Source organism: Microcebus murinus, chromosome 3 (genome assembly GCF_040939455.1).
Source record: "Microcebus murinus isolate Inina chromosome 3, M.murinus_Inina_mat1.0, whole genome shotgun sequence".
Classification (NCBI taxonomy): Eukaryota; Metazoa; Chordata; class Mammalia; order Primates; family Cheirogaleidae; genus Microcebus; species Microcebus murinus.
This window is the reverse complement of record NC_134106.1, coordinates 29892800-29906573: the sequence shown is the minus strand read 5'-3', so window position 1 is coordinate 29906573 and position 13774 is coordinate 29892800. Positions and strand designations below refer to the sequence as shown.

General features: G+C 35.7%; 1 protein-coding gene across 4 annotated transcripts in view; it reads left to right on the top strand.

Annotated features, from left to right (window-relative positions):
* HEATR5B (HEAT repeat containing 5B) overlaps positions 1-13774 on the top strand; it is a 100754-nt gene that overhangs the window by 50603 nt on the left and 36377 nt on the right. For all 4 annotated transcript variants that reach the window (XM_012788431.2, XM_012788429.2, XM_012788430.2 and 1 more), the window contains 4 exons: positions 1574-1813; positions 2303-2554; positions 9358-9539; positions 11676-11744. In XM_012788431.2, the coding sequence (XP_012643885.2) occupies positions 1574-1813; positions 2303-2554; positions 9358-9539; positions 11676-11744 (743 nt within the window). The remainder of the gene's footprint in view (positions 1-1573; positions 1814-2302; positions 2555-9357; positions 9540-11675; positions 11745-13774) is intronic.

Genomic DNA, 13774 nt, shown 5'->3' with positions numbered 1-13774 from the left:
TACAGCACATAAACAGCATTTTATAAAAGAAAAAATACCAACAAATGAAATATCTTTAAGTTGTAGTGATTAAAAATTTTCAAGTTACTGCAATCAGAAGGTATCATTTTCTTCTATAAAACTGATCAAGATAAAAAATAATGATTATAGGCCAGATGCGGTGGCTCATGCCTGTAATCCTAACACTCTGGGAGGCTGAGGTGCGTGGATTGCTCGAGGTCAGGAGTTCAAAACCAGCCTGAGCAAGAGCAAGACCCCGTCTCTACTATAAGTAGAAAGAAATTAATTGGCCAACTAATATATATAGAAAAAAAAATTAGCCGGGCATGGTGTCACATGCTTGTAATCCCAGCTACTTGGGAGGCTGAGGCAGCAGGATTGCTTGAGCCCAGGAGTGTGAGGTTGCTGTGACCTAGGCTGACGCCATGGCACTCACTCTAGCCTGGGCAACAAAGCGAGACTGTCTAAAAAAGATTAAAAAATAAAATAAAATAATGATTATAACTAACGTTGGAAGAACATATGAATAAAAGAAAAATATACTGCTGACGGAAATGCAAACTCATAAACATTTTCTGGTGGGGTTTTGGCGGTGTCGCCCTAAAAATTTTGAACTGTATTTACCCTTGATTTAGCAATTCCGCTTTTAGGAATTTATCCTCAGTGGTTGCTCGGTTAATGTTCTTTTAATTCATTGGCTTGCTACGTGGCCATTGAAATTCACACTGTAGAAGTAAATTATTGATATAGAAAATAATCTCTATCTACTACTAAGCGAATAAAAGGTCTCTGTGCCTAATCTCTTCCTAATGTTCTCCTTCCTTGGAACATTTTCTTCTGACTTTTTCTGCTGTCTCAGAATTTTACTCACTATGGCTATTTTCTTTAAACCTCCCCTTATTCTGTCTTTGGGGGCAACACAACAAAAATAGCTACCTTTCAGCTACATCCTTCTGTCACACTCCCTTCAGGGTTCAGAGGGCTCTAGACTTTAGAGAGCCTAGTAGTACTCATTCTTAAGGCTGTTCATAAGAAGAAAATGATTTTCAAATAGAGTTAGAAATTTAACTACTATTTCATAACAGTATTACTTTTGATTATATGTTACTTGAAAAGGATTTTTCCAATTTTCAAATGAACTTATAGGATTAATCTATTTAGAGTTTGTGTTCTAGCTTTATAGATTTTTAAAATGTGAACTATAAGACTGAATAAGTTTCAATTTGTTCTTAACAAATACAGTAATTTATTTTTGGTTCGTTAAATATATTTAGAAGTATATCTCTTTTCTCACACTTTTTCTTATTAGAATCAAATATTTATTGAGCATTCCCTAGAGATTTGTTTACAATATCTCAGAGTAACCAGTCTTAAAAATCAAGAATTTTACCCATATTGTCAGAGTAAATTCGAATCATAAAGATATGTGAATTAGAGATGATAGTTAAATTATGTATCTACCTAGCTGCTTTTGTTGCTGTTGTGAATTTACTTAAAAGATTTGGTCTTTAACATAATTGTTACCTGTAACATAAAATCTCATAAAAGTTCATTTGTATAAATTACTTTTCAGATGTCAATCCTTTTGCACCTGGGGTTAGTTCGCGAAGTGACATCCATTGCCGACACCAAGGTGTTAATATAACAGAAACTGGTCTTGAGGGACTCCTTTTTGGAATGCTTGACCGGGAGACAGATCGAAAGTTATGTTCTGATATTCATGATACTTTGGGACATATGCTTTCCTCGCTGGCAGTAGAAAAGCTTTCCCATTGGCTAATGCTTTGTAAAGATGTCCTGGCAGCTTCTAGTGGTATGTATTTAATATATGTTCTTAGAATAATGGAATTTATTTTACTTCTGATATATATAGAGAGATGTATATGTGTGTGTATATATATATAAATTTGAGCTTACATTTAAAAGTATTAATAATTTTTAATCTATAAATCCCTGTAAAAATGTTAAAGGTTAAATTATATTATAAACTAATGAACTTTTTATATCTTGGGGAAAATATATTTCAAAATTTTTTGAAAGTTCAAACTACATTTTCATATATAAAAATCTGAAGCTACTCTGTAGTACAACATAGTATGTAAAACTATTAAAATATGTAAATATAATTTACATAAAAGCATTTTATGTTAGTTTTTTCTTAGTTTTTAATTATTAAGAAAAAGCTTGCCAATTCCACTATTTTTCAGAGTCTTTTTAAAATTAGGAATCTTTTACCATTAATGCTATTTTAAAGCATCATTTTTGCTGTATGTGAGGATGTTATTCTTTATTTTTGTTATAGATATGAGTACTGCAGCTCCCTTAAGTAGTGGGAAAGATGAAGAATCTGAAAAGAAAGATGAGATGGATGATGATACCATGTTCACCACATTAGGCGAAGAAGATAAATCAAAGCCCTTTGTGGCCCCTCGCTGGGCCACTCGGGTATTTGCTGCCGATTGCTTGTGTCGAATCATCAATTTGTGTGAGAATGCGGACCAGGCTCACTTTGATCTTGCCATGGCACGTTCTGCTAAACTTCGAAACCCTACAAGTAAATTTAAAATCAGTACTCTTTTTCCCCCAAAGTATTTTTATATGCTTGAGATATTTTACTGCTATGTAGCTTGCGTTAGTCTGTGTCTTTCATTTATTATGAGTTCCTTTGCCTTTTAGTGTTCTGTCCTTTCTACATACTGTCCATCTTCTGATCTCTGTTTGGAAGATAAGTTGAAGAAGGTGGTCCAAAGAGATACACCTGCCTATCTATCTATCCGCCTGTCTGTCTATCTATCTTAATCTTTGGTCCTAAGGATAATGATGGCAGTAACTTATGTTTCCTCAGTATATTGTCCTGGTTTTAGCACTTCAGTGTGTAAAGCAAATGGTGAAACTTTAAGATATATAAATAAGGTGAGTTTTGTAGTCCCCAGCCATGGAGAATATCAGAATTCATGAATACCATGCAGATTTCAAACTCTCAGATTTCAGAAATGGTATTAGATATATGTTGTTTTTTGAAAAGGTAAAAATTGTTTATTACTGAAACAATTTTTCTTTTTTTTTTTTGAGACAGAGTCTCACTTTGTTGCCCAGGCTAGAGTGAGTGCCGTGGCGTCAGCCTAGCTCACAGCAACCTCAATCTCCTGCACTCAAGCAATCCTCCTGCCTCAGCCTCTCAAGTAGCTGGGATTACAAGCATGTGCTACCATGCCCGGCTAGTTTTTTTTTTCTATATATATTAGTTGGCCAATTATTTTCTTTCTATTTATAGTAGAGACGGGGTCTCGCTCTTGCTCAGCCTGGTTTTGAACTCCTGACCTCGAGCAATCCACCTGCCTCGGCCTCCCAGAGTGCTAGGATTACAGACGTGAGCTACCACACCCGGCCTACTGAAACAATTTTTATCTCACTTTTTTCTTTTGTAAGCTTTTTATACCATATATGCCCTTGATCCTATATTTATTATAGAGGATTTACAAAGAGATCATCAGACCCAATGCCTTCATTTCACAATTGAAGAGACCTGGAGAAACTGAGAGAGGTGGTAGAGTAACAGTCTCCCTCTCCTGTTCTTTGTTGTCTCTTCATTAACCTGTTATTTTTTTTATTTTTTATTTATTTTTTATTTTTTAAATTATTTCTTAGATATCTTATCTGTATACCCTGTCATTTTTTAAATATCTGCAGATAAATTATATGTATTAACAATATTGAAGTCTATAAATTAAAAGTGCATTTCAGGTTTTTAAATTGTATGTAAGAAGCAGAAGGGCTCACAAATATATGTAGAAAAGAAAAAGTAAAACAGTGGCACACCATGTATCAAATGTGAATCTGAATATAGGATACTAGCAAAGCACAATATGTCTTGAACACTGTATCTTTGTTCATATCATTATTCAGCAAATGTTTACTGCATCCTATTCTTTGCTATACAATGGGGATACAAAGAAGAAAGAAACAGTCCAGACCCTGGAGGAACTAATTGTCTAGAAGACAAAGAGACTTATCAGTCAAATAATTATGGTTTGTCCCAATAGTAGCATGATAGAGTACTTTGGGAACATTAAAAAAAAAAAAAATTCATTTCTTGAAAAGCCAGGGAGGGCTTCACAGAAGAGGTTATTTTGAAGTTGGATTTTAAAGACAGAGAAAGGATTTTCCAGGTAGAAGAGGCTAGGTGTAGTAGTTTTCTATTACTGCTGTAACAAATGACCACAAACTCTGGTTCACAGCAACACAGTTAATTATCTATAGTTCTGTAGCTCAGAAGTCCAACATGAGTCTCAGCGGACTAACATCAAGGTGTCAGCAGAGCTGTGTTTCTTTCTTGAGGTTCTAGGGGAATCCATTTCCTTTTTCTTTCTCAGCGTTATAGGCTGCCTGCACTCCTTGGCTCATGGCGCCCTTTCTCTGTCTTTAAAGCCAGCAACCTTCAATCTCTCTGTGATACTTCTTTGGTAGTCACATTTCTCTTTCTGACTGCAGCCAGGAACAGTGCTCTGCTTTTAAGGACTCATGTGACTAGATTGGGCCGACGTGAATAATTTAGGATAACCTCCACGTTTGGGGGTCCATAACCTTAATCATATCGATAAAGTCCCCTTACTGTGTAAGGTAACATATTCACAGGTTCTGAGGGTAAGGGTGTGAACATCTTTGGGTGCCATTATTCTGCCTACCACACCAGTTTATTAGAAGCAGAGAGAGTAAGAAAATTGTAAAGTCATGGAATCGTAAGTGTGCATACTATAACCAGGAAATAATGAAAATCCTCAGGTGGCCTTTTCTTTCTTTGCATTTCTCAACCGTTGTTTTTTTACCCTTGTTGTTTGTATCTTATCCTTTTATTAATACCTTCATTCTCAGAACCTCACAAGTTTTCCCTTTATACATAGTGTTTTACTCTTTTCTGCCTTTGTTATGAATGTCAGGTCTGCTTTTATGTTTTTAGTTTTCCTATAATTTTTCCGCATCTCTCCCACCTCCATTGTATCATATCCTTTTCACTCTTGGAGGTTTTCTGTTCTTATTACCATAGCAGCCATGATTGGTTGCATTCTACTGGGGATACCAAATGATTTTCTAAATTTTATTCTGGTTTTTATAGAAAATTGTTTCAAGATTAGTTCTATCAATCTTCAGAATCTTTTTTCCTCTGGTTATATTTCTTTAATAGGCTTACTTATTTATATATCCTTGAAAGAGAAGAATGCTCTTCATATTTGGGATTTGCTCACAGGGTGGTGGTTGTGGGGGTTGATTGCCATGTTCTCTGTCTTTTTACTGCATATTTTATATCTATAGCTGGATAGGAAGCTGATGTAACAGCTCTCCACCTAGACTACAGTGTCTGGCATATTTTGTTCCGCTGGACTGAAATAGGATCCTTTCTAGCCCCACTGCCTGCCATGCTGATTGTGAACAGTCATGGCAGAGTATATGAAAAAGTATAGACCCAGTGAATGTGTTATTCAGATTCTTCCTGTGTCATCCTTGTGTATCTTCTTATCTCTTGTGCTTTAATTGTAAGGAGTTAGTACTTCTAGAATATAATAAACTGCTGCAGCCCCCTAATTCTCTGTCCATTTTAGAGTTTCTGTCTAGGCCCCCTCCTATTCCCACTCCTTCAGGAGTTCATCTCCTTGGCTTTAGAAAAAAGAGGTCTTGGTTTGAGGAAGGTTGGAAGTAGAGATGTGTAGAGAAGCAACAGCACTCTAATTGTTGGGGAAAGTAGCTCTCTCATTCCAGGACAATTGCCTACTGTTCGGTTTGGTAGACTGATATAGTCCTGGACTTTGTGAATTAGGTGACAGAGAGTGCAAGAGAAATAATAGGTCTTTTCATTTACTTTTAGGTTGGCATAATATGAGTATCCCATTTTAATCCAGTTCCTTCTGCCTTAGAAATTTCCTCCCAAATTTTGGCAATAGTTTATTATGCCACATTTTTTGTTGCTTGTTTTTTGTGTTTTTTTTTTAAAGACAGGATCTCACCTGGCCTCATACCTTGTTTTTATATAGTTTAATGGAGCACAGGGCATTCTTTTCTATATATTTTGTCTGTGGCTGCTTTTGCACCATAACAGCAGAGTTGAGTAATTATAATAAAGATGATATGAAAATATTTGCTATCTGATCTTTTACAGAGGAAGTCTGCTAACCACTATTCTTTTTTTTTATTCCGGCATATCATGGGGGTACAGATTTTAAGGTTTCAATAAATGCCCTTTTCCCCCCTCCTCCCACAAGTCTGAGTCCCCAGCCTGACCATTCCCCAGATGGTGTACATCTTACTCATTATGTATGTGTATACCTGCCCCCCCCCACCTGCCCAATACCCTATTACTGTAGTACCTGTGTGTCCACTTAGGTGCTGCTCAGTTAATACCAGTTTTCTGGTGAGTATATGTGGTGCTTGTTTTTCCATTCTTGGGATACTTCACTTAGTAGTATGGGTTCCAGCTCTAACCAGGAAAATATAAGATGTGCTATATCACCATTGTTTCTTAGAGCTGAATAGCACTCCATGGTATACATATACCACATTTTATTAATCCATTCTTGGATTGATGGGCACTTGGGCTGTTTCCACAGCCTTGCAATTATGAATTGTGCTGCTATAAACATTCGAGTGCAGGTGTCTTTTTTGTAGAGTGTCATTGGATCTTTTGGGTAGATGCCCAGCAATGGGATTGTGGGATCAAATGGTAGATTCACTTATATCGCTTTAAGGCATCTCTATATTGCTTTCCACAGAGGTTGAACTAGTTTGCAGTCCCACCAGTAGTGTAGGAGTGTTCCTCTCTCTCCGCATCCACGCCAGCATCTATTATTTGGAGACTTTTTGATAAAGGCCATTTTCACTGGAGTTAAGTGATATCTCATTGTGGTTTTGATTTGCATTTCCCTGATGATTAGAGATGTTGAGCATTTCTTCATATGTTTGTTGGCCATTCTTCTGTCTTCTTTAGAAAAGTTTCTGTTCAAGTCCTTTGCCCACTTTTTAATAGGGTTATTTGATTTTTTCTTGCTGATTTTCGTGAGTTCTAAGTAGATTCTAGTTATCAGCCCCTTATCAGATGGGTAGGATGCAAAAATTTTCTCCCATTCTGTAGGCTGTCTGTTTATTTTTATGACTGTTTCTTTGGCTGTGCAGTAGCTTTTTAGTTTGATCATGTCCCATTTATTTATTTTTGTTGCTGCTGTGATTGCCTTTGGGGACTTCTTCATAAACTCTTTGCCTAGGCCAATGTCTAGGAGAGTGTTTCCAACATTTTCCTCTAGAATTCTAATAGTTTCATACCTTAGGTTTAAGTCTGTTATCCAGCGTGAGTTGATTTTTGTGAGAGGTGAAAGGTGTGGGTCCTGCTTTAGCCTTCTACAAGTGGCTATCCAGTTTTCCCAGCACCATTTATTGAAAAGGGATTCTTTTCCCCAGCGTATGTTTTTGTCTGCTTTGTCAAAGATTAGATGACTATATGAGGATGGTTTTATATCAGGATTCTCAGATCTGTTCCACTGGTCAATATTCCTATTTTTGTGCCAATACCAGATTGATTTAATTACTACAGCTTTGTAGTATAGTTTGATATCTGGCATATTAATACCTCCCATTTTGTTTTTGTTGCCTAGAATTGCTTTTGATATTCGGGGTCTTCTTTGGTTCCATACAAAGCGTCAAATTATTTTTTCTATATCTGTGAAGAATGCTGATGGGATTTTAATAGGTATTGCCTAATGAAAAGCAGAAAAGAGAAATCTCTAATAAGCTCCATCAGGAACAAAAAAGGAGATATCACAACTTATCCCAAAGAGATACAAGATATAATTTATGAATACTACAAAAATCTTTATGCACACAAACTGGAAAATGTGGAGGAAATGGACAAATTTCTAGAAACACACAGCCTCCCTAGGCTCAACCAGGAAGAAATAGATTCCCTGAACAGACCAATCTCAACAGCTGAAATAGAAACAGCAATTAAAAATCTCCCTACAAAGAAAAGTCCCAGTCCAGATGGTTTCACACCTGAATTTTACCACACTTACAAAGAAAAACTAGTACCTATCTTGCAGAAACTATTCCACAACATCGAGAAGAACGGAAACCTCCCCGACACCTTTTATGAAGCGAATATTACTCTGATACCAAAACCAGGAAAGGATGCAACAAAAAAAGAAAACTACAGACCAATATCCCTAATGAATATAGATGCAAAAATTTTCAACAAAATCTTAGCTAACCGAATCCAGACGCTTATCAAAAAAATAATCCATCACGACCAAGTGGGCTACATCCCAGGGATGCAGGGATGGTTAAACATATGTAAATCTATAAATGCAATTCACCACATAAACAGAAGCAAAAACAAAGACCACATGATTCTTTCAATAGATGCAGAAAAAGCTTTTGACAAAATTCAACACCCTTTCATGATACGAACACTTAATAAAATAGGCATAGAAGGAACATACCTAAAAATGATACAAGCCATATATGACAGACCCATAGCCAACATCATACTGAATGGAGAAAAATTGAAAGCATTACCACTTAGAACTGGAACCAGACAAGGCTGCCCACTATCTCTACTTCTGTTCAACATAGTGCTGGAAGTCCTGGCTACAGCAATCAGACAGGAAAGTGGAATTAAAAGTATCCAAATTGGGGTGGAAGAGATCAAACTTTCACTGTTTGCTGATGATATGATATTATATGTAGAAAACCCCAAAGATTCAACCAAGAAACTCCTGGAACTGATCAATGAATTTAGTAAAGTCTCAGGATACAAAATCAATACACAGAAATCAGAGGCATTCATATACGCCAACAACAATCTAATTGAGAACCAAATCAAAGACTCAATTCCCTTCACAATAGCAACAAAGAAATTAAAGTACCTAGGAATATACTTAACCAAGGAGGTAAAAGACCTCTACAGGGAGAACTATGAAACACTGAGGAAAGAAATAGCAGAGGATGTAAACAGATGGAAATCCATACCATGCTGCTGGATCGGCAGACTCAACATCATTAAAATGTCTATACTAACCACTATTCTTAAAGAATTACAAATTTGTGTGGGGAAAGTTATGTTAATCAAGTGTTTTGTTTCTATGTCTTTGTACATCCTATATACCTATGTTACCATATTGTATAAAGGTTTATCACTGTTCTTGAAAGATTGATATGGAAGTTTTCTTGAAAGAATGTAGTATTTTTATTATTTTTAAATGTCAAGAAATGTGTGGATCATAAGTGTTTTTATCAGAAACTTAGTTCGTTTCATATTTTTATGTTATACTTATTTTTGGAAAAGTTTTCCTTTTTGCATTCTATTTTTATTTTTAGATGACCTCTTGGTACTTCATCTCTCTGACCTGATTCGCATGGCATTCATGGCTGCAACTGATCATAGCAACCAACTGCGGATGGCTGGTCTCCAGGCACTTGAAGACATTATCAAGAAGTTTGCATCTGTACCTGAGCCAGAATTTCCAGGTCATGTGATTCTGGAACAGTATCAAGCTAATGTGAGACTTTCTACTTATTTAGAAACTTAAAATTGATCTTTTGAGGGACCATTAAAAGAGTGAAGACTTTCTGGAGGAATGTGTTTGGAACTGCAGTCTGTTTATTCATGTAGAATGCATATCTTTACTTCCAATGTCTGTTACATAGTGTTAGTCACCCCACAATTGAAGAAATAATAGTGTCAAACTGTTGTCACTATTTTAAGTTGTGATAGCATATTAGTGATAAAATTAGAATAGAAATCCCAGCCTAGCTTTCCAGTCCCATGTTTAGATATTTAGCCATACCATTTAAAAGATAAAAAGAACATTCAAAAGAGTGTTGTGGATTTGCTGCCATTATTTTTGTGTGCCAAGGCTTGATAAGCATTTTGAGAAATCAGCAGCAGTTGCCCCTTGTATACTGAATGATAAATTAACTCCTAATAACGGCAGTTAAAAGTATTACTGAAAGAACTAGGTACTTTCAAAAGATTTTTATTTTGTCCTAAATAGAGATCTACTTGTTTCTCCTGAGGCTTATAATTTTACTTATGTTCTTCAGTTGAGGTGCAATAAATTAATCCTAGCAATGGGGGCTTATATGAAGGTAAAAAAAATTATGTTAGCAAGGAGAGAATACTTTTTTTTTACCGTGATTATGCCAAAATCTTGGCTCCAGATACATCATGCCTTATCTAAAAGCTGTGCTCAAACATACCCAAAATTAAAAATGTGAATAATGTCTAATCCATTGTTATTCAATTAATTATAAGTACAAGTGAATTGTCAATTCCTGATTTCTAATGACCTTATATCTCTTTGTGCTCATGTGTGCCCACCGTTTAGCTCCTACTTATTAGTGAGATATAGTTGTCTTCTATAGCTTTTAGTCCAATTGGCTATATGAAACCTGTGTATAATTGTTTACTCCCAAATGCCCAAGCTGTCAAAATGAGGGTCTGTTAAAAAACCTTTTTATTTAGAAATAATTTCAAATTTATAAAAAAGTTGCAAGAATAGTACAAAAACCATCTTATACCCTTTATTCATATTTGCTCATTGTTAATTTTGCCTTATTTGTTTTAACATTGATCTCTCTATCTCACTCTCTACCCTTATACATACACACATACAAAGAATTTTTTCCTAACTCATTTAAAAGTAAATTATTTGAATCATGTGCTTTTACCCTTGAACAATTTAGTCTATATTTCCAAAGGACAATTGTCTTTTGTAACTGTAGAATAATTATCAACTTCAAGAAATCCAACATTGATACGCTACTTTTATATAATCTATCACATTCCACTTTTGTCAATTGGTCCAATAACCTCTTTTGTAATATTCCTTCTCCTCCAGTACAGAATCTAATACTAGCCTCATATATTGTGATTAGTTACCATGGTCTTTAGTCATAGAGAAGGACTTGTGATCCACTTCCAAATGACTGTTGATATGCCTTACCAACTGAACTCTGTTGTAAGGGAAGAAATCTCAGTTTAAGAGTCGACTATATTAATTCCTTTATTTGGCTCATACATATTAAATCTAATATAGCTAAGAATCTGTGACTGATATTGGCTTATTTAAAACTAAAACTCTCTTTTCTTTTACTTAATAAAATAACAACAATGCATAAATAATATTTTTTGAGCAGCCTTTTAAAGCATCTCTTTTTGAAGTAAGATCATCTATAAGGTCATTAGTGACTGAATTTTTAGTACTACTCAGTTATTTAAAGAAATTGATTCAGTTATACAAGGTTCACCCATGAACTAAATACTGTTAGAAATATGTTTAGAAAAATATAGATGTAAAAAAAAAAACCCACCAGAATATCAGTACATTATCTGTGATAATGTAACTTTCTTGGAAAATCCCGTTTACTGTTAAATAAAAACAAAGGAAAGTGTAACACGATTAATTGCCTATTTGATACAGCGTTCATTTGTAGTGACTTGGTAATGATAACCTCCTGGAAAGCAAAAGTGAAATGGTATGGTTGAGTTTATTGTAACTGAAAAGAGATAAGGGAGAAGTGATAAAAAGGAAAGGAACGTAGATGTATTTTGTGTGTTTTAATCTCCAAAGAGACAATATGCTTTATCTTTACTACTTATCTGTAAAAATAAAATCCTTTATTCATTTTTTTAGGTGGGAGCTGCTCTAAGACCAGCCTTTTCACAAGACACACCATCAGATATAATAGCAAAAGCTTGCCAGGTAAGAGGAAAAATAGGGCTTTCTATAGTTATCTTCTTTTTTTTAATTTCAAAATATTAAGGGAGTACGATTTTTTTTTTTTTTACATGGATACATTGCATAATGCTTAAGTCAGGGCTTTGGTGTGCCTGTCCCCAGAATAGTGTTCATTGTACCCAATAGGGAAGTTTTTATCCCACACCCACCCTCCCACTCTCCTTAATTCTTGGTTTCCAATGACCTTATATCTCTTTGTGCTCGTGTGTACCCATTTAGCTATTACTTATTAGTGAGATATAGTTGTCTTCTATAAATTCATGGATATCTTAGAAGTTCACTTCTAAGAAGAGATAAAAATCAAACTTTTTTTTATATCAGAAATAGAACAGTGACAGTTTACTTTTTTATTCAGTATGAAATGATGAAGTAGTAACTGTTAATTACATCCCTTTTTTTATCATAGCTGAGGACGTGACTTTGGGATACATAGCTATTATATCTAGAGGTGAACAGACATATGAAAATATTAAGAGGGACTAAAATTAAAGTAAGATATCAAAATCTATAATAATTAAAGAATGTAGAATACCGATAGTTAAGGCTGAGGTGGGAGGATCGCTTGAATTCAGGAGTTTGAGACCAGCCTGAGCAAGAAGGAGACCCCAGCTCTATTAAAAATTCAAAAAAATCATCTGGGCATAGTGGCACAACTTGTAGTCCCAGTTACTCGGGAGGCTGAGGCAGAAGGGTCAGTTGAGCTCAGAAATTTGAGGTTGCCGTGAGCTAGGCATACTCTAGTCTGGGCAGCAGAGCGAGACTGTGTCAAAAAAAAAAAAAAAAAAAGAATACCGATAATTAGGTAATAGACATTAGTAATAATTAGGTAATAAACAATGTGGTCAAAAACAGGTTATGAAAATGCTACAAGTTTGTGGGTATTATCTGAAAGAGAATTTCACAGTATGGAAATTTCATTGCAAAATTAATTCCAGGGGATTATTCTCACATTATATCTGCAGAAACTCACAAAACTACTCAAAACACATATATTCTTATACCTTTAATATGTTTCCTTTTTTCATATGTCTCATCCTGAAAAAGGATTTGTGCATTAAAGCTCTAATTGTTCAGAAAATCAGATTCTTTATCTGCTTACCTAAGGACAGAAGAGAAGCAACTCTCTCCTTCCCAGTTTTCTGGAGTACATTTTTGCTTAGAATCCATGACCAAGCTTCATGTGACCTCTATGCAGAGAAGATTCTGCTCTCTGCAATGATAGGTTTAAAATTCTGACTTTGTCTGTGGCTGAATGGGTTCCTTCTATTGTTAAGATTTATTTGTCTGAACCCTGCTGCCTTAATGGGGGCCTTCAGAGAAATAAACTCCTTCCACCACCACCAACAGACCAGAGAGGGAAGAGGAACCTGTTATTTGTAGGACTTTGGTCTGTGGCTGGGTGCAACTGCTCATGACTATAATCCTAGTGACTTGGGAGGCTGAGGCAGGAGGATCACTTGAGGCCAGGAGTTTAAAACTAGCCTGGACAACATAGTGAGACCCCTATCTCCTAAAAAATAAAAAAATGAGAACTAGAACCTGTAGTCTCAACTGGAGGATTGCTTGAGCACAGAAGTTCAGGGATACAGTGCTCTAAGATCACACCATTGCACTCCGGCCTGGGGGACAAAGTGAGATGCCATCTCTTAAAAAAAAAAAAAAAAAAAAGATTTTTTAAAATCTGTACTGGATCATGGTACAAAGCTTGGAGTTAGAGTAGGTAATGTGGTTTGGGATACTGACACACAAATATCAAAAAATCATGTGTAGGCCCAGTTCGGTGGCTCACGCCTGTAATCCTAGCTCTCTGGGAGGCCGAGGCGGGTGGATCGTTTGAGTTCAGGAGTTTGAACCTAACCTGAGCAAGAGCGAGACCCCGTCTCTACTAAAAATAGAAAGAAATTAATTGGCCAACTAAAACTATATAGAAAAAATTAGCGAGGCATGGTGGCACATGCCTGTAGTCCCAGCTACTCGGGAGGCTGAGGCAGAAG